The sequence below is a fragment of the Oncorhynchus mykiss genome, chromosome 11 (genome assembly GCF_013265735.2).
Source record: "Oncorhynchus mykiss isolate Arlee chromosome 11, USDA_OmykA_1.1, whole genome shotgun sequence".
Taxonomy (NCBI): domain Eukaryota; kingdom Metazoa; phylum Chordata; class Actinopteri; order Salmoniformes; family Salmonidae; genus Oncorhynchus; species Oncorhynchus mykiss.
The window spans coordinates 51,530,410-51,550,570 of record NC_048575.1 but is presented as its reverse complement, the minus strand read 5'-3'; the positions used below and the strand labels follow the sequence as shown (position 1 = coordinate 51,550,570).

The 20,161-nt window shown below is 42.5% G+C and overlaps 1 protein-coding gene across 2 annotated transcripts in view; it reads left to right on the top strand.

Annotated features, from left to right (window-relative positions):
• The window catches only part of LOC110535900 (breakpoint cluster region protein), a 49,594-nt gene that overhangs the window by 22,503 nt on the left and 6,930 nt on the right, over positions 1–20,161 (top strand). Inside the window, exons 2-16 of one of the 2 annotated variants that reach the window (XM_021621268.2) lie at positions 6,704–6,879; positions 7,624–7,728; positions 7,936–8,121; positions 10,788–10,895; positions 11,119–11,176; positions 11,424–11,476; positions 11,639–11,779; positions 14,516–14,637; positions 14,765–14,930; positions 15,086–15,205; positions 15,404–15,479; positions 15,578–15,682; positions 15,828–15,902; positions 16,425–16,522; positions 16,634–16,765. In XM_021621268.2, coding sequence (XP_021476943.1) covers positions 6,704–6,879; positions 7,624–7,728; positions 7,936–8,121; positions 10,788–10,895; positions 11,119–11,176; positions 11,424–11,476; positions 11,639–11,779; positions 14,516–14,637; positions 14,765–14,930; positions 15,086–15,205; positions 15,404–15,479; positions 15,578–15,682; positions 15,828–15,902; positions 16,425–16,522; positions 16,634–16,765 — 1,721 coding nt within the window. Of the gene's footprint in view, positions 1–6,700; positions 6,880–7,623; positions 7,729–7,935; positions 8,122–10,787; positions 10,896–11,118; positions 11,177–11,423; positions 11,477–11,638; positions 11,780–14,515; positions 14,638–14,764; positions 14,931–15,085; positions 15,206–15,403; positions 15,480–15,577; positions 15,683–15,827; positions 15,903–16,424; positions 16,523–16,633; positions 16,766–20,161 lie in introns of both variants that reach the window. The other variant, XM_021621267.2, reaches the window with a different exon arrangement.

Here is a 20,161-nt window from a genome sequence, read left to right as displayed (position 1 = left end):
ATGAGTCACGGTTTTGTCTCACCAGGGGTTTATCGTCGAAGGAATGAGCGTTACACCGAGGACTGTACTCTGGAGCGGGATTGAGGTGGAGGGTCCGTCATGGTCTGGGGCGGTGTGTCACAGCATCATCGGAGTGAGCTTGTTGTCATTGCAGGCAATCTCAACGCTGTGCGTTACAGGGAAGACATTCTCCTCCCTCATGTTTTACCCTTCTTGCAGGCTCATCCTGACATGACCCTCCAGCATGACAATGCCACCACACACAGAACGAGCAGTATGGCTGATTTCCTGCAAGACAGGAATGTTCTGCCATGGCCAGCGAAGAGCCCGGATGTCAATCCAATTGAGCACGTCTGGGACCTGTTGGATCGGTGGGTGAGGGCTAGGGCCATTCCCCCCCACAGAAATGTCTGGGAACTTGTAGGCGCCTTGGTGGAAGAGTGGGGTAACATCTCAAAGCAAGAACTGGCAAATCTGGTGCAGTGCATGAGGAAGAGATGCACTGCAGTTCTTAATGCAGCTGGTGGCCACACCAGATCCTGACTGTTACTTTTGATTTTGACCCTCCACTTGTTCAGGGACACATTATTCCATTTCTGTTAGTCACATGTCTGTGGAACTTGTTCAGTTGTCTCAGTTGTTGAATCTTCTTATGTTCATTCAAATATTTACACATGTTAAGACATTTACACATTTACACCTAAACGCAGTTGACAGTGAGAGGATTTTTTTGCCGAGTTTATTTAGACTAAGTGTACAAAACATTAGGTCCACCTTCCTAATATTGAATTGCACCCCTGTTTGCCCACAGAACAGCCTCAATTAATTGGGGCATGGACTCTACAAGGTGTCAAGCATTCCACAGGGATGCTGGCCCATGTTGACTCCAATGCTTCCCACAGTTTTGTCAAGTTGGCTGGATGTCCTTTGGATGGTGAACCATTCTTGATACACGCGGGAAACTGTTGAGTGTGAAAAACCCAGCAGCGTTGCAGTTCTTGACACACTCAAACCGATGCACCTGGCACCTACTACCATACCCCGTTAAAAGGCACTTAAAAATGTTGGCTTGCCCATTCACCCTCTGAATGGCACACATAAACAATCCATGTTTCAATTGTCTCAAGGCTTAAAAATCCTTCTTTAGTGGATTTAACATCAATAAGGGATCAAAGCTTTCATCTGGATTCACATGGTCAGTCTACAGTGTCTTCACAAAGTATTCATACCCTTTGACTTATTCCACATTTGGTTGTGTTAGAGCCTGAATTCAAAATTGATTAAATGGATTTTTCTCACCAATCTACACACAATACCCCATAATGACAAAGTGAAGACATGTTTTAAACATTTTTATTAATTGATTGAAAATGTAAATCTCATTTACATTACTATTCACACCCCTGAGTCAATACATGTTAGAATCACCTTTGGCAGAGATTACAGCTGTGAGTCTTTCTGGGAATGTCTCGAAGACCTTTCCACACTTGGATTGTACAATATTTGCTCATTTTATCATTTAAAAAATTATTCAAGCTCTGTCATTGGTTGTCTAGACAACCATTTTCAGGTCTTGCCATTAGATTTTCAAGTAGATTTAAGTCAACTTCAACTCGGCCACTTGATAAGCAACTCCAGTGTATATTTGGCCGTGTTTTAGGCTATTGTCCTGCTGAAAGGTGAATTCATCTCACACTGTCTGGTGGAAACTGTACTGAACCATGTTTTCCTCTAGGATTTTTCCCATGCTAAGCTCAATTCTATTTATTTCTATCCTGAAAAACTCCCCAGTCCTTATCAATTACAAGCATACCCAAAACATGATGCAGCCACCACTATGTTTGACAATATGGAGAGTGGTACTCAGAGTAATGTGTTGTATTGGATTTGCCCCAAACATAACACTTTGTATTCAGGACAAAAAGTTTATTGCTTTCCCACATTTTCTGCAGTATTACTTTAGTGCCTTGTTAATATTTTTTTAGTCTGTACAGGCTTCATTCTTTTCACTCTGTCAATTAGGCTAGTATTGTGGAGTAATTACAATGTTGATCCATCCTCAGTTTTCTCCAATCACAGCCATTAAACTCTGTAACTGTTTTAAAGTCCCCATTGGCCTCATGGTGAAATACCTCAGCGGTTTCCTTCCTCTCCGGCAACTGAGTTAGGAGGGACACCTGTATCTTTGTAGTGACTGGGTGTGTTGATACACCGTCCAAAGTGTTGTTAGTAACTTCATCATGCTCAAAGGGATATTCAATGTCTGCTTATTTTTTTAAATGTATTTTTTACCCATCTACCAAATAGGTGCCCTTCTTTGAGAGTCATTGGAAAACCTCCCTGGTCTTTGTGGTTGAATCTGTGTTTGAAGTTGATTGCTTGGCTGAGGGACCTTACAATTATCTGTATGTGTGGGTTACAGAGATGAGGTAGTCATTCAAAAATCACGTTAAACACTATTATTGCAAACAGAGTGAGTCCATGCAGCATTTTATGTGTCATGTGAAATTTGTTAAGCAAATCTTTACACCTGAACATATGTAGGCTAACCATAACCAAGGGGTTGAATTTTTATTGAATACTTGTTGACTCAAGACATTTCAGCATTTTTTAAATGTATTTATAAACATTTCTAAAAACATAATTCCACTTTGGCATTATGGGGTATTGTGTGTAGGCCAGTGACAAAACAATCTCAATTTAATAGATTTAAAATTCAGGCTGTAACACAACAAAATGTAGATGAAGCCCATATTTTCTGAAGGCATTGTATGTCATGGAAATAGTAGGTGTTCCTAATGTTTTGTACATTCAGTGTACATATGGAGTAGGTATATGTGTATATATCCTTGATGCAGGGTTAGGGCCAATTCCAGTCAATTCCAGAAATACACAATTATTTTCAATTAGGAAGAATTTGAATTGGAGTTAGGTTAACTTTTTGATTTGACTGGAATATAAATGGAATTGACCCCAACTCTGCTGTCATTGTTCTCCACAAAACAGAGGTTTTCAGATTTTGTTTTATCTACAGGGACCGAGTGCATGGTGGCCGTGCCAAGGTTATTCTCTCTAGACAGGGATTTGAGAGCGTTTAACCTGTTATGTATAGCAGGTAGCCATAGCTATGTTTAGTGGCTCCCTCTGTAATTACAAACTTACAAACTTGTAAAAACAAACACCATTTCCAGATACAGGAAAAGATCTTCTAAGCCTGATGAACTTTGTGCTGATCTTTTGTGTTTAGTAAACCAGAGGCAAATTCGATAATGCTGAAAGAATCTAAATTCTGCAGCATTCTCTACTAAAAGTCCAGATAAATGTTTTCCTCTGTTCCTCAGCTGCTACAGTACTCACAGAAAGTATTCACACCCCTTCACATTTTGTTGTGATACAGCCTGAATTGCACGATTTATAACCCCTTTGAGGTTAGTTGAGGGGAGACTGTCAGATTCCCTCTACCACCATCCACCCACAGTGTTTTTCAGAGTAAAGCCATCTTCTCAATGACTCTGTTACTGCACAGTGGAAACAAGAAAATTGCATTTGCTCTTTGTTTGTCCCACAGAGCTGTAGCTGAGCTTCTTTGGTAAATGTTTTAAAGTGATTTAACCTGTGAAAAAGTAAAAGCATTAGACAACTTACAGGGTTGGTTCAGGGACAGCCATCCTAGAGTTGATTATATTATATTTAATATGAATCTAAATGTGTGTGTGTGGGAGGAGGGGGGTGTTTGTGTGAACATTTGACCTTGTGCAGAATGTCTGTTTCCGCTTTGAAGTTGATGAATTGCTCAACATTCCGGACAGACCTGCCTGGACATTTCCTTAGCAACAGGCCTTGTAGTCTGAGAACTAAGCTTGATTGAGGATCTAGCCTATTGTGAAATCCTCTTCACTCAATGTTAGGATGTTTGCCTGCTTTTTCACGCTACCATGGAAAACTAATCTGCATTTTCTTTTAAAGTATGGCTATTCCAGGGCCATGTACATAACTGTCTCTGTGTAATTCCATAAAAAAATAATAATATTGTATTTCAGATTAGTTCATAAGTAAGAAATAACATTTTTAAGACATGTTTTATGGATGATAACATTGGATGGTCTATTATCATGATCGAGTCATATTGACAAAGTTGTTGTGAAGGTGGGGAGGGGTATGGCTGTCATAAAAATGTTTGGCGTTTTTGACAAATCAACTGTACTATTTGTTCGGCTCTGGTCTGGTCCCGTCTTGATTACTGTCTGGTAATATGGTCTAGTGCAGCAAAGAAAGACCTAGCAAAGCTGCTGCAGCTGGCTCAAAATAGAGTAGTATGCCTTGCCCTGAAATGCACATACAGAACTAACATCGACCACGTGCATGCCAGTCTTTCCTGCTTGGGGGTTGATGAAGAGAGTAACTGCTTCTCTTCTCGTTTTTATGAGAAGTATTACTGTGATGAAAATTCCCGTTTTGTCTGCAAAATCAAATAACATTTAGCTCATACACCCAAACATACCCCACAAGACATGCCACCAGGGGTCTCTTCACAGTCCCCAAGTCCAAAATGAATTCACAGCAACGCACAGTATTATACAGAGCCATGATCGTGTGGAACTCCCTTCCAATACTCAAGAAAACAGCAAAATGACCTTTAAAAGACGGACTGAACAACATCTCATGGAACGGCGAGGACCGTGAGGAGGCACACACACAGACACTCTAACAAGCACATCATTTTGTTGTATTGTTTATATACATGTTGTATTGTTTGTATATGGTTGTATTTTAAATCTGTGTGACTGTCCTTGTCTCTCGGTGTTTTGTTACTTGTCATGTTTGGTGTTCTTTGGGGACCCCAGGAAGAGTAGCTTCTGCAACCGCTAATGGGGATCCAAATAAACCGATAAATATGCCAATTTTACTGAAATGTATTTTTGTCTGAATGATGGGTTAGTATGTGTCCATTGACAGTGATTTCCAGGCCTCTGTATCTGTGTGAGAGGAAGTGTTTTTCACCCATTGTCACTGCTGTTGTATAATCTGACAGACACACACACAGTTTGGCCTTTCACATTGGCTTCCCCTATATTCCCCTGGCCTGTCATGCCCTGCAGTGGCCTGCTCCTCCAGAGTAAACACAGTGGTTTCTCTCTGCAGGGCGCAGTGTGTTTGTTAAGGCTGTCATTGTATCTGGGTGTCACATTGTCAGCCTGACTCGGCCAGGCCCCAGACACTTCACACGGCTGGGTTTGTTCTGCCCGCCATGTTTCCGGATTCCTTTTTCCTGTTTTCTAGCAGAGGTGAGCTAGTTATCTCTGTGTATCCTCTTCTGAAAATACAGTAGGTTCTGTCAGTGTCCTGCTTTTTCAACACTGAGGACTTTACAGACAAACAAACCACAGCTTGTATCTCCCACACAGAAACTGCCAAAGATGATATACATTGTTGGTGAGTCCAGGTATGAATAACAGGGATTGAGCACTACTTTATGCAATTCTAGATGAGTAATCTACACAAAAGCAGCTATAACATCAAAATAGACCACTGTGTTGCATTGTCTGCATACACTTCCTCCCAGAATGTCCACTTCTGCTGTGATTATGAATAAGAGGGGGTGTTTCTGGTCGGTTGCCAACACTTACGAACCAAAAAGAATAGGAAGAGCTAAGATTAGTCCTCCCTCTGTCTGCTCTACAAACGGAGAGGTCTACTGTAGCCTTAGCCACTTCCCTACACCTTGGATGTATTCACTCAGAAGGAACTAGAAACACCACACAGCCACAATTAGACATGGTGGAGAAGGAAGGAGAGGAGAATAGATAATAACGGGCGGACAAAGTCCCATTGACCCAATTATCTGTTCCACAGGTTACTGGTTTGATTCTGACCACTGAGTGATCAATAAGAAGGAATTCCTCTTAGAGTATTTTTTATTTTTTTGCAATCCATTGAGTTGATATGTAAATAAAGAATGACTGGTTAAGCCCCTGTCCAGTTGAACTACTGGCATGTCTGTACAGTTACAGTAGTTTGTGTAGCCTACTCGGAGTAGAGGGATTGACATGAATGATTATCCCGAACCACACAAGTGAGTCAGTATTTTCGCTGCAGTTCTCCTGGTTTATCCTCTGCTGTGGAACTGACTGTGTGTCTGGCACAGTCTCTGTGGTAGATTTGGCAGAGCTGCACACTGCCTGCTGAAGGTCAGAGGGGATTTAAAGCACAGAGACATGGACTATATTGGAATGGAGCGTATTGGAATAGAGCACGTTAGAGGTTGAATGATACAGCTGTGTTTTCAGCCTGTGGGCCTTTTTATAAATATATTGAATATACAGTAGCTTCCAGATAATACCATTTGCTATACAGATGAATCACTTTTTTAAGCCCTTGTGTTTGTATGATGTGAAACCTATTTTGGTTATTTTTGTGTCTGCATGATGTTCTCTTCTCAACAAAGGATTATGACTAGAATGTTTGAGAGGGTGATAAATGGTCAACCCTTCCTAACTTCCTTCCACTGTCTGTTTAGTGGCATCCGTGGTGTTTTTAGATGAGAAGAGCTTTTCTTGCCTGTGAAGTGATGTGGTCAACGAGAGAGATTCCCACTGTGCCACTGCCTGAAATGCCTTGCTGCCATGAAAATAGTTATTGAAACAGATATATTTTCAAATCCCCCACCTAACCCCCTTCCATCTGTGTGTCATTATCCCAGAAGCCCCCTACAGTGGGACCCCTCCTTCCTATGGATATCTGGAGCAGACAGAGGAGCACCAGCAGCACCATGACCTCCAGCCTTTCAGCACCTCGCCCTCCTCCTCACCTCGCCTCCGCTCCAAGAGCCGCAGCAGCCGGGACACGCACTCATCTGGCTCCCTGGAGTTCGCCTTGTCGGTAATGTTATCACCAGTCCTACTACCACACGCTTCATCTCCTACATTTTAAAACTCTGGTCTCGGATTTTCCATTCAGTGCAGCAATCTGTTAATGCTCCCGTCCTCTAGCACTGCTTCCACCTTTCTAAGTGTGCCCTGGGCTCTGCGTGTATTTAATAGAGAGATGTTCTGCTCTTTCCAACCACACTTTCACTCACCCTATAAATCTCAACCACCCTTACTGTACTGTACCTAGCCAATCTCCGGTGTCCCCTGGGTCGTCATCCTCTGATGTGCTCCACTCTCTGATCTTCAAAGGTTAAATTCGGGGTGGGGGCTCTCTTATGCCCCCCTTCGTCTTCAGGCTGTGGAATTGTCAGAGCTATTAATTCCTGCTCTGCTCTCTATGCACGAGAGCCATATCGACAGACTGTCAGAAACCTAACTGACTGATGCCTTGGACCCATCTAGAACTACAGGTCTCATCCTAGGCTAGGAAAACAATTGTTTCTCTACACAATACAATGGATCTTTGACCCTGGCCTCTGCTCTCTACATCTCCCACAGGGTTTCATTGAATGTGTTGGGTTCCCTAGAGAGGACGGTCTCCTTGAACAACCACAGAGATTTGGGAAGATCTGCTCCGGTTCGAATTAGAATCCCAAGATGAGCCTGATAGAAGTGAAAACCCTGTCGGTTGGTCTGTCTCTCTCTCTCTCTATATAATTCACTGTCTCTCTCTCTCTCTCTCATTCTCACACAGACAGAGCTGGATCAGGAGAAAGAGTTGGAGATGCGGAAATGGGTTCTGTCAGGGATCTTAGCCAGTGAGGAGATGTATCTCAGCCACCTGGGGGCTATCTTACTGGTGAGAGACTGAGGACTTTGAGCTGTGCTGCTGCTGTTAAATCCTAGGCCCTAAGTAATCACTCAACTAATTGAATATGGCACACCTCACTATTGAACATGTTGGATAGACACACAGAGACCCATCTGTGTGTGTGCGTGCGTGTGCACACACACACACACACACACACACACACAGTAATGCTTTGTCTTGCATTGATTGTCCCAGCCCATGAAGCCTCTGAGGGCAGCGGCCACCACCTCCCAGCCAATGCTGACCATCCAGCAGATAGAGACCATCTTCTTCAAGGTGACAGAGCTCCATGAGATCCACAAGGACTTCTACGATGCCCTGCTACCCAGAGTTCAGGAGTGGAGCCACAACCAGTGTGTGGGCGATCTCTTCCAGAAACTGGTGTGCAATATTATTGTTGTGTAAAGACTTAGGAAATGCTGTTGTGGTTCTTTTTGTGTTCTTCCGAGGGGCTTCTGTTCAGTACTCCAAAAACATGAGAATAAACTTCCACAGCCGTAAACAGCATTGTGCTCTGAGTAAGCTGATATGTCTCCAGTCTAGTGGCTGTTACGGTGACTGTAGGAACACCATACTGGCAGTCACGAGTCATGACCGAAGTCAAATTCCATGTGACTAGGCTTCTCCAAAACTGCGCTCTGATGCCACTGATGGTTGTATCCTACCAAACGTGTTAATGGCCTGGTACTCAGGGCTCTATTGTTTCTCTAATCACTCTGACATCCACGCAAATACAATCAGGAATCTAGTCATGAGATCCCTGGCTTTCAGAGTTTGAGCAGAATAGGATCACCAGTTGGCAGTGAGATACAGCTCCTCAATAGCTGCTTGTTGCATGGAATTAAAAGTGTTCCTGTAAGCCCATGTTGCGCAACATTCTTATAGCCTATGCTATGCAATTGCGTGAGAAAACAACATAGTTTTGATGGCCTCTATTAAAAAGAGGAGGTTCCCATCAGCTTTCTATAGACTAGGCCTACTATATCTATTTCTCAACTTTCCTAATATTAAGCACATTGCTTCGCTTTACAACCGAAGTAGCCTACCTGGCTGGCATGAAAATACACCGCGGGGAAAGTGTTGTCCTCCATTCACTATTCCACTACATACAGATGATTTTTTTTCTGCCCCTGTTCCAGCAGGTGCATGATAATGTTCCATTCTAAATCAAAATTAATTACACACATATATTATCTAGTATCTAGTAAAGGCATGATTACATTGAGAATAGTCTGATGGGTGAGAATATTATCAGTTGTGAATGATGCCCATCGCGTGCAGTCTAGGCATGCAAAGTGGCCCGTAGCCTACGGAGGCCGTATCCTACAGAGCCTAGAGAAACATCTGTTCTTAGAAAGCCCAGTCATTTCGCAATCGCGTGTGAAAACAGAGTTTAGACTAGCCACAATTTAAAAGAGGGTCCCACCTTTCTTGTGATGCTATATTTATTGCTAAATCCTTAAAATGTAAGCATATTCATCCACTTTACAACTGGTGTAGCCTACCTGGCACATACAGTACCAGTCAAAAGTTTGGACACACCTACTCTTTCCAGGGTTTGTCTTTATTTGACTGTTTTCTACACTGTAAAATAATAGTGAAGACATCAAAACTATGAAATAACACACATGGAATCATGTAGTAACCCAAAAAGTGTTCAACAAATCAAAATATATTTGAGATTCATCAAAGTTCCCACCCTTTGCCTTGATTGACAGCTTTGCACACTCTTGGCATTCTCTCAACCAATTGACTGATGGGTGAGAACATTATCAAGTACTTGTCAAATTGTGAATGAGAGACTGATGAAGTGTGTGCAGCCTGCGCAAGAAACAAAGCAGGTCTCATGCCTTTTCATGCAACCTTTTTCAAATCAACATTAATTGCATCATGCAGCCTTAGAATGTATTAAAAAACAAAATGTAGTGTATCACAACTAAAGTTTCATAAATAACTCTAAATTAAGCATATAGGAGGACCTGTTTCAAATGATCACTTTGTTAAATGCTCAACACAGAATAGCCGCATATTCGCACTTCCTCTGAAATGGTTTGGGGAAAAATATCCTTTCAATTTTATTCAGCTTACTATAAAATAATATCAAATAATGCCACAGGAATTCTAAGCAAATCTTGTCTGCTGAATGAACTAGTGTAGTCCACAGCCATATGGCATAGCCAGATCAGAGCATAACATAATGGAGACTCAGAATATGCTATTCGGTTCTAATGGAATAGGCAACATTTTCTTTGTATCATAATGTTTCTTTAGACCTGCCTAAAATAAACAATTGATTTATGGTGATGGTGTATATTAAATGGATTTATTAGACTTTTTCAAATGTACATGTTCCAAAGGTCTACATCAGTAGCTTGTCGACAATGTGTGGAAACCTGGAGATGCTAAGCGTGTTTATGTTCATTAAAGGTCAATTACCATTAGACTGGCAGTTGTTTGCATGACAGTTATCGGCTGACAAAATGTCATGACCGACGCAGCCCTAATCCAGTCACAGTCAGCCACTTTTAGACAAAATGCATCATAACTCCCCTGTAAACTTCACTTGATCATTTTAATAATACTGAAGGAAGAGGAAGAGATTTAAGGAGTAAAAAATGGGAGTTAGACTGGCTGTAATGTGCAGTGGATGCTGGCTCCACGTGAGCAGACTGCCTGGAGACGTCTCCCGCACAGATAAAAGCCTGGCTTTACCACATGACAGCCAGTAAAGCAGGGCAAAACACTGAGGCTCCTGCCTGCGAAGAGCTGCCTCAGTGTGACGGTGGAGAAAAATGGAGACGCATGAAACAAAAGCACACAGACGCACAAAACGGATAACTTGTTTAAGACTGATAGGATGCATGTTATTTTCATTTTTGAAATGCTGTTTCTATTAAACTGCCATATCTCATCTGATCCCTATATGCAGCACGTTGAGACGGGAGAAAGAAACCGAACTAGTATCACGAGTAGAATCATGAATCAACAGCAGGTTAACTACCACATGCTACATCTTATCTACTCTCTATTGTCTCTCTCCACAAAAGGCTAGCCAGCTGGGGGTGTACAGGGCCTTTGTGGATAACTACAAGGTTGCTGTGGAGACGGCAGACAAGTGCTGCCAGGCCAACGTACAGTTTGCTGAAATATGTGAGGTAGGTATTGCACCACACACAGCAGGATAGGAGGGAGGGCTATTTGGGAAGTGGTGACTGGGCATTCTTAACTGTGACCATTATGGTGAGCTTTTACATGGGTGATGTTTCTGTTAGAACACATGCTGTTGTTATGGGTAATGAAATTGTGTTACTGTGCTGTGTTGAAATGTTGTTCTTGGACACACTTGTATGACTTTCTCAATTCCTGATGTGGTCTCAGAATCTTAAGGTCAGAAGTTCCAAGGAATGCAAAGACCAGGCCAAAAATTCACTGGAAAGTAAGTGCGATTTGGATTATTTTGTACTATTCCGGGTCAAATGAACTAAACCTTACATTTTAAATATCAATAGTTCAAGACAATGAATAATTCAACCCTGTAGTTCATTTAATTAATTTCAGTAAGAGTGGTACATGCTTAAGCATATTGAATTTGACCCTCAGCCTCAATGTGTCCTATGCTGTTAGTTCTGCTTTGCCTTGTCCTGCCTTGGGCCTTATGCACTTTATGAACCTTTCCCCCTCAGCTCTGCTTTACAAACCAGTGGACAGAGTCACCCGCAGCACCCTGGTTCTGCATGTAAGTCAAATCAACACACTGGACATTTTTCCCCTTTGGTCCTGAATTTTAGATTTTTTTTAATATGGAAACAATGCCTCTTCACATCCATTAGAATAAGTCATCATAATTGAATTTAGATGAATCCCCCCCCCCCCTCGCTCTCTTCTTTCTCCCTCCCAGGACCTGTTAAAACACACCCCCTCCAGCCACCCAGACTATCCACTGCTGCAGGACGCCCTGAGAATCTCCCAGAACTTCCTCTCCAGCATCAATGAGGAGATCACCCCACGCAGGCAGTCCATGACAGTGAAGAAGGGAGAGGTCAGTCAGTGTAAAAGGCTGCGACATCACAAGGTGACATGCTGTGTGTATGCATCTCTCCACGGATTAGCTTTTTCTATGGCTTCACGGCCTAATGAGAACATGTTTTCTTTCCAAACTAGATTTACATCCTGCATTCACACTTGCTATTATGGTTAGATTGAAGGCAGTACAGCTTGTAGATGTATTTCTGACACAAAGTCTGGAATAGAGAAAGATTTATTAAGTAGGAGGGGTACAGTTTGTTCCCTCCCTAGACATAGACCGGTTGTTTTTACTGCCAAGGACACATCCAGTGGTTTGACAAGTAGGCAAATAGAAGCGCAGAGTAGAGGTCTTTTCGGGTCCAAAAAGTTGGACCTGGACCCTAACAGACCCGCACATTTTTTTTAAAGAGATGACTCAGCAGGAACTGAGAACAGTCAAACCCAACAACCGACCTATACTCAGCCCGTACCCTAACAGGTCTGGGTCTAGACCGGACCCGAGTTACTTTCTTTTTTTAATCAGCCAAGTTGCTTTTCTGGTTAACGAATAGGTCTTTATATGTTGGCTAGGCCTTCTATAAGTAAATAAATTCCCCTTATTAGCGTAAATAAATATGCTATGCAGAGCTGTGGTTGGGTCTATCAGCTGTAGTTACATAGACCTGATGACAATCCAAACAGGACCCGACCCAGACCTGAGGGAAAAGTTAGAATTTTGGGCCTGGACCCACTCTTTGGGTTTTGGTGGATCCATTAAGACCTCTAGCACGGAGTCTGACACCCAGACCCGGACCTGTGACTCTCTGACCCTCCCTTATATTGCTTTCCTACTTGGCTTCATTTCATTCTGCCATTTTGATGTCACATTAAAAATTCCCGTCAACAAAATAGTGTCCTATTACACAGCTTGTTTCAAGATAAGGAATCATCAACACCGGTTCATAACCATACATTAAGCATCTAAGAGTTACTGTAAATTAGCCAATCCGTGCTTCTCAGTTCCTGAAAAAGTAGTATAAACATTGAAAAGCCATGAGAACATTGTGTCTGGAAACTCTAATAAAACGGTGTTGTTAGTCAGATTCCTGCTGAGTCATCTCTGTGTGTCTGGTTTATTAGTGGAGGAAGTGGAGTGTAGAGGAAACTCATGATAAAGTAGTATAAACCGGGAGGGCAACGGTCTCCACGGTTCTGACCAGGAAAGCCCATCGCACCGCCTACATCCCTGTCCTGGTTCCCCCACTCCCATCCTCCGGTCCCCGTCTCTGAAGTCTGTTTCCCAGAAATGACCTGTAAGCACGTCTTATCAGGCATCTGTCCACCCTTCCGCGTGGACGCACGCACTGGTTACCCTCACCCCTGCTCAACTTCCTATATTATTACTGGAAACCTGCCCCACTATGACCATCAGACATCTTATTATAAGTGAATGTGAGACTGGAACTCAGACACATATTACTGCTCTTTTGTAGTATTCCACAATTCATAGGCCGGTATATGCTAAAGACAAAATAAATGTAGTACTTGTGACTAGCTAAAAGTATATACTTACTGTGGTGATTGAAATCCAGGGTTCAGTTTAGTTGGGCCTCTCTTACCAATTTTGTCAGCAGATATCTCAAAATGGAGGATGACTATGTCAGAAAGTAACCAATGTCAATAATGTGACCATGAATCCATTAAGGACCCTCCCTGGTGGAGTCTTCCTTGTTTTTGCTGAAATGTGGTTTGGAAGGGTTGGTAGAGTCTCATGTGGGTACGATAAATATAAGTAGCGTTTAGACCGACGTGTATAAGGTCAGTATAAACAGTCCATGCGTCCACAGCCACGCTCTGGCCAAAGGAACAGCAGATGTCACTGCAGCACTCACCAACCGCCAACTGGAATGACAAACCAGGCAGGATTATAGGAAGTTCCGAGGGGTATACTACAAAGCAGGGTCAAGGATTTAGTCAGCTAACTTCCCCAAATGTTCTGAAATAACTTCTTTTTTTCTTTTTTGGGGGAAGTGGTCATGGTCTAATTGACTCAACAACCTAAAACATATCAGAAAATCAACAGTTATTTCTGGTTGTTTATCAAAGTTAGCTGGCTAACTATAATTGATCCTGCTTTGTGGTATACCCCTCTGGAATTAGGATCTATTCTTGTAAACGCAGGCTCTTTGATAACGAAGCCACGGATTAACCTAACGGCCCTTAATTTACACGTTTTACAACCAGGTCTCAACTTTGTTTGAAGACAAAGATTTTCGGAGGTCCTGTTCTTTCCTTGTGACAAGAAGAGAATATACTCATCTCAGCATCCACTAGAAGTTTGTTATTTTGCAGAACCAACAGACTGTCAGCTCAGATCATTGCTTAAATATTATGTTACTGTTCAGTGCAAGTAGTCATTTTGGAGATTCTTCTCCTGAGTCCTGTCGAGAGCCAATCATGCCACATTCATCAGATCGTAGTTCCACTTGGCGGCCATAATTACATGTTGTTACCGTCCTATATATATATATATATATATATATATATATATATATATATATATATATATATATATATATATATATATATATATATATATATATATATATATATATATATATATATATATATATATATATATATATATATATATATATATATATATATATATATATATATATATATATATATATATATATATATATATATATATATTAAATTTATTTCTTTTTTATTCAATGAATGTGTGATTCACTGTTTGCCCCTGTAGAACCGTCAGCTGATGAGGGACTGCTTTATGGTGGAACTGGTGGAGGGATCTAGAAAGCTACGCCACGTCTTCCTCTTCACAGACTTACTACTATGTGCCAAGCTGAAGAAACAGACTGCAGGGTGAGTGTAGCTTTACTGATGGACTAGATGGTACACAAACCATTTCATGTCTGTGTGGTGTTCCTTACCTGTGTCTGTTGTTTGATCATTTGTGTGTGTGTGTGTGTGTGTGTGTGTTTATCTCCAGGAAAGGCCAGCAGTATGACTGTAAGTGGTACATTCCGCTGTCAGACCTCACCTTCCAGACCATCGAGGACTCTGAGGCCACGCCCATCCCCCAGGTCCAGGAAGAGGAGATTGACGCCATGAAGATCAGAATCTCACAGATCAAGAACGAGATACAGAGAGAAAAGGTGACCACAGACATCAGAAAGGGAGAAAATCACTTTATTTGAGTAATGTTGGAACCCTTGACCAGATCGTAGCTTCATAAGAGGAGCCAGCAATGACAGAGGCCGTGCGTTGACACAGCAACAAGTGTCTGAGTGCTGTTCTCCTGTGTGTGCAGAGAACCACTAAAGGAGGGAAAGCAATAGAGCGTTTTAAGAAGAAACTGTCGGAGCAGGAGTCTCTGCTGCTGCTTATGTCCCCCAGCATGGCCTTCAGAGTGGCCAACAGGAACGGCAAGGTGAGCCAGCCACGAACTGTTTTCTCTCTCTCTGCGCCTATGGTCCTGCAAGGTCATATCTAAATACACACCCTACTGTTTGTACTGTGAAATATTTTGGTCTAGGATCTGGTGCCCCCTACAGGTGTAGAGATGTGGTACAGTATTTCCAACAGGTCTACTGTGGGGCTACATGTTTCTGAGCTCTGTCTGTTTCAGGGCTTCACATTCCTGATCTCCTCTGATTATGAGCGTGCGGAGTGGAGGGAGATCATCCGCGAGCAGCAGAAGAAGTGTGAGTGTTCTCTGCAACACAAGCTATGGTTGCTACAGTCCCATGACTGAGCTGACGGTGGCTGTCAGTCTCTCGCTAAACTCCATTTTCGCCTGCAGGTTTCAAAAGCTTCTCTCTGACCTCCCTGGAGCTGCAGATGCTCACCAACTCATGTGTGAAGCTTCAGACGGTCCATACTATACCAATGACCATGAATAAGGAAGGTAGGCCATTGACATGAAATGGATACCGTATTAGTAAGAATGGAAGGCTGTTCAGTAATGTAACTTATAATAAGAGAGGGAGTTGTTTCATCAAAAACAATATTAATAATAAACAACTCCTGACTATTCACTCTCCTCTCTTTAGAAGACGAATCCTCTGGACTCTATGGTTTTCTGAATGTCATTGTTCATTCTGCATCAGGACTCAAACAGAGTTTGAGTAAGTGGCTCAGCTTATGTTTTCCATATTGTTGGTGTCCTACCCTGATTCCCATGAAATGAGTATTGCCAAGGCCGCCCTTCCATTCCGCTGTCAGTCCCCTCCAGTCCGGTTGTCACCTGCTAGTCTGCAGGCATTCCCATGTGGAGCGGCGGCTGACGTAAAGTCAGAACTCGCAGGATTAACGAGGAACACTGTGCTCCAGCCATGGTCGGTCTGGATGGAAAACCCCTGTCGTTTCACACTTTGTCCTAAATACAGTCAGGCGTACAGCTCACATGCATACAGTATATCTTATCTTATACAAACTCCGACCTGTTAATCCAAATGTAATCTTCCTCTGGACGGGAACTATTTCCCTTAAAACGTAACAGATTCAGAGGGCATGACAAGTTCCATGGTGGAGATTGTCAGAAAGCATGGTTTAACAGTGTAGCGTGAAGTACATACAGGACAGTCCTACTGTGATTCAGTAGCTAAGTATCCCTATTAGCCATTGTAACAGGCTCTTCTTCCACACAGATCTCTACTGCACTCTGGAGGTGGATTCCTTTGGCTACTTTGTGAACAAAGCCAAGACACGTGTGTATAGAGACTCCACAGAACCCAACTGGAACGAGGTGAGGATGCCATGTATCCGTTAGCACTCAGAACTCAACTTCCTGGTGTCTATTATTCAGCCAGATCTGCTAGATTGTCTCTTACCTAGTTTTTGCACGGTTTCCCTGCAGGAGTTTGAGATTGAGCTGGAAGGATCTCAGACTCTGAGGTTGCTGTGTTATGAGAAGTGCTACAACAAAGCCAAGCAAAACAGGGAGGACGGCGAGAACACTGACAGGATCATGGCCAAAGGACAGATACAGGTATGGAGTGAGGGTATGAAGCACATGTTGTGTTGCCTGTCACACCAGGCAACAGTGACATAGCTTAATGAAATAATAGGTGGTTTAGTTTATTAGGATCCCCATAAGCTACTGCACATGCAGCAGCTACTCATCCTGGGGTCCACATACAATGTACAAATACATGACAAAGTACAGAACAGTTATAGACCATAACAACATAAGATATTACATATAATTCACACAAAAAAAAGTTAAACAAAGGAAAGACACAACAAAATATTATTTACATGCTATTCATATACATATTCTTTATATGAATATACAGTATATATTGATATCATAGCTGGTGAAAATGACATATCTTGTATGCCATCCCCAATAGCTGCAATGTTGCAGGTAATCCCACCATGTGTGTTTCTGTGGTGCGGAAAAGGGCTGTGGGGTCGCTGCTAGGTCACCTCACCCTGACTGGTGATAGGGTGTTGTGAGTGTGACAGAGGGGGGATTACAGTTGGGAAGGGAAATGAGCAGACCAAATGTAGCCCCTGGCACCGATCCAACCAATGGCAGTGGAAGGGGGAGACTGAGAGCGATTCTTCTTGGTCTCGTTAGTGAAGGGTTAACATTGGATGTTTATTGAATAGGCAATCTACTGTATGTGTTGTCTCTTTTGGACAATCCACCGCCAACGTGGTCCGTCACATCCATTAAGTTGGGCGTGATGACCCTCTGGCCTGGGTCTGATCTGTTTGTGGAATTTGAGATAAGTGCTGATTGGAGAGGCAGTCTGAACGTTGTGTGCGCATGTGTTCCGAAATGTTTGGGGATTAAAAAGAGACCGATCAGATGCGGGGGGGGGGGTTTGTTTGAGAGGAAAAAGGGTCCGGGGAAGTCAGGAGGAGCCAGGGTCACTAGAACCAAAACAGATCTAGCAACTGGTGATCCATGAGGATGCTGTAGGAAGCTACCTGTGTATACCTGGGGCTGCATATAGTCCTCATAACCTCTGAGCAGCTGCCAGATCGTGGCCATAGTCAGGGGAGGAGGGGACTCTCAGGAGTTAATCCACAGATCCATCTAGGAACTGGGACAACAGGGAGGCAGCGTGGTCGTGGGGCTGCCTTTGTTCCCATTGTTTTTGTTCATCTGGTGTGCAAGGATTGATGGCATGACAGGGTTAAGAAGTTGATGGGACACCCAGACATTTTCCGGGGGACTACTGGACTATTAAAGGACTATAGTGGTCTCTGGATTCTTTGAGAAAATACTATCTTTTCTGGACTGCTGCCTTGTTTTGTTTGTCCCATTGTTTTGAACCATACATTAGCTAGTGAAAGTAGAGAGTGAGAAACTGAGTCTTAAGTAGAAGAGTATGGGTGAGATCTGTGATGAAGAGCTGATACTAGATCAGACCAGCAGTCAGTTCACCAGCAGCTGTTCCCTGGAGGATGAGGGGGACACAGGTCCCAGGAAGCCCCCAGGCACAGGGGCACGGCTGTGGGGCAGGGTCCGCAGCACTCTGCTCAGACAGAAGGTAAAGACAGCACAAATAGGAGCGAGAATTAGCTATATTTCTTATCATGGATGGTCTGTGCTTCGGAACAGGGAGGGTATTGTATTTTTTTTTAATATCCTTCGTTGTACAGTCGCTAGTGAAAGTCTACACACCCCTTGCACAGTTGTCACATTTTGCTGCTTTTAATAAAATTAAAACCAAAAAGAGATTAAATTGATCCCCCACCGATCCACACAACCTACTTTACATATTCAAAGTGATTTAATAGTTGGTGGGAGAACCTCCAGCAGCCATTGCTGCTGTGAATCATTGTGAATAAGATTCTACCAGCTTTGCACAACTCTTAGGACAACATATATCCATTGTGTTAGTCAAAATTACTCAAGCTCTGTGCATTTTATTGGGAACCAGCTGATGTACATCAATATTCAAACCATGTCTAATTTTCAAGCAGATTTAAGTCAGGACTGAGGCTGGACCACTCTCCAAAACTTGGAAAGCCATTCAGGTGCGTCTTTGGCAGAAAATATGTTTAATTGTTCCTCTAAAAAATCTATCCCAGGGTTAGGTATTCAGGTGACAGAGGCAGGTTTCCCAGGAACTTTTTACCTAGGCGTTTGCCCCTTTCATATTTATTTTGCTCCTGACAAACTTCCCAGTCCCTGCCAGTAGCAAGCATACCAATAGCATGATGCTGCCACCACAATACTTGAAAATACAGAAGGTTCCCCTCTGTGTTGTGTTGGATTTGATCCAAACCTGAAGATTTAATCTAGGCCCTGAAATACATGTATTTGTTGTTGATCTTCTGTATTTAAGTATTGTGGTGACAGCATCATGTTATGGGTATGCTTGTTACCAGCAGGGACTAGGGAGTTTGTTAGGATCAAAATAAATATGAAAGGAGCAAAACCCGTTAAAAAGTTAGAGGAAAACCTGCCTCAAACTTCTGAATAGCTAACCCTGGGATTTTTATTTTTCAGCAGGACAATAACACAAATTTTAATGCCAAAGACACACCAGAATGGCTTTCAAAGTGGTGTTGAGTGGTCCAGTCTCACTCTTGACTTAAATCAGCTTGAAAGTCAGAGACAATGTTTGAATATTCCTATACATCAATGATTCCCAACAAAATTGACTGAGCTACAGCAATTGACAAAAACAATGCACATATGTTGCCCTAAGAGTTATGCAAAGTTGGTAGAATATTATTCTGCCAGAGGTGCTTCCACTAAGTATTTACTTTGGGGTGTGAAGTCATACTCAATCATAATGGTTTTTAAAAAATTAATTTGGAAAATGTTCTATAATTCTATAACTTGAAAATGTGAAGTACGTTGTGTAGATCAATAGGAAGAAAATCCAATTGAATCCCTTTTTAGATTTCATTTTAAGCCAGAAAAATGTGACAACTGTACAAGGGGTGTGTAGACTTTCACTAGGCACTGTATATCATTTACATTTGAGTAATTTAGCAGACACTCTTATCCAGAGTGACTTACAGTTAGTGCATTCATCTTAAGATGGCTAGGTGGGACAACTACATATCACAGGCATAAAGTAAATGTTTCTTTTTTTTTATTTTTTTTAACTTTTTTTAAAGTAAATTTCCTCCATTGGGGTACCAGGACAGAGAAGAGCTTGGACTGGGCTGAGCTCCCCTCCAGTTGGGGTGCGAGGCCCAAGAAGAGACCTGAGGTGTCAGAACGGAGTGCTCGGGTTGGGGTGTAGGGTTTGAGCATAGTCTGAAGGTAGGGAGGGGCAGTTTATATTGCTGTTCCGTAGTTAAGCACCATGGTCTTGTTGTGGATACAACCTTTGACTGAAAGCCAATGAAGTGTGTGGCTGAGCGGGGTGACATGAGTGAACTTGGGAAGGTTGATAACCAGGCAGGCTGC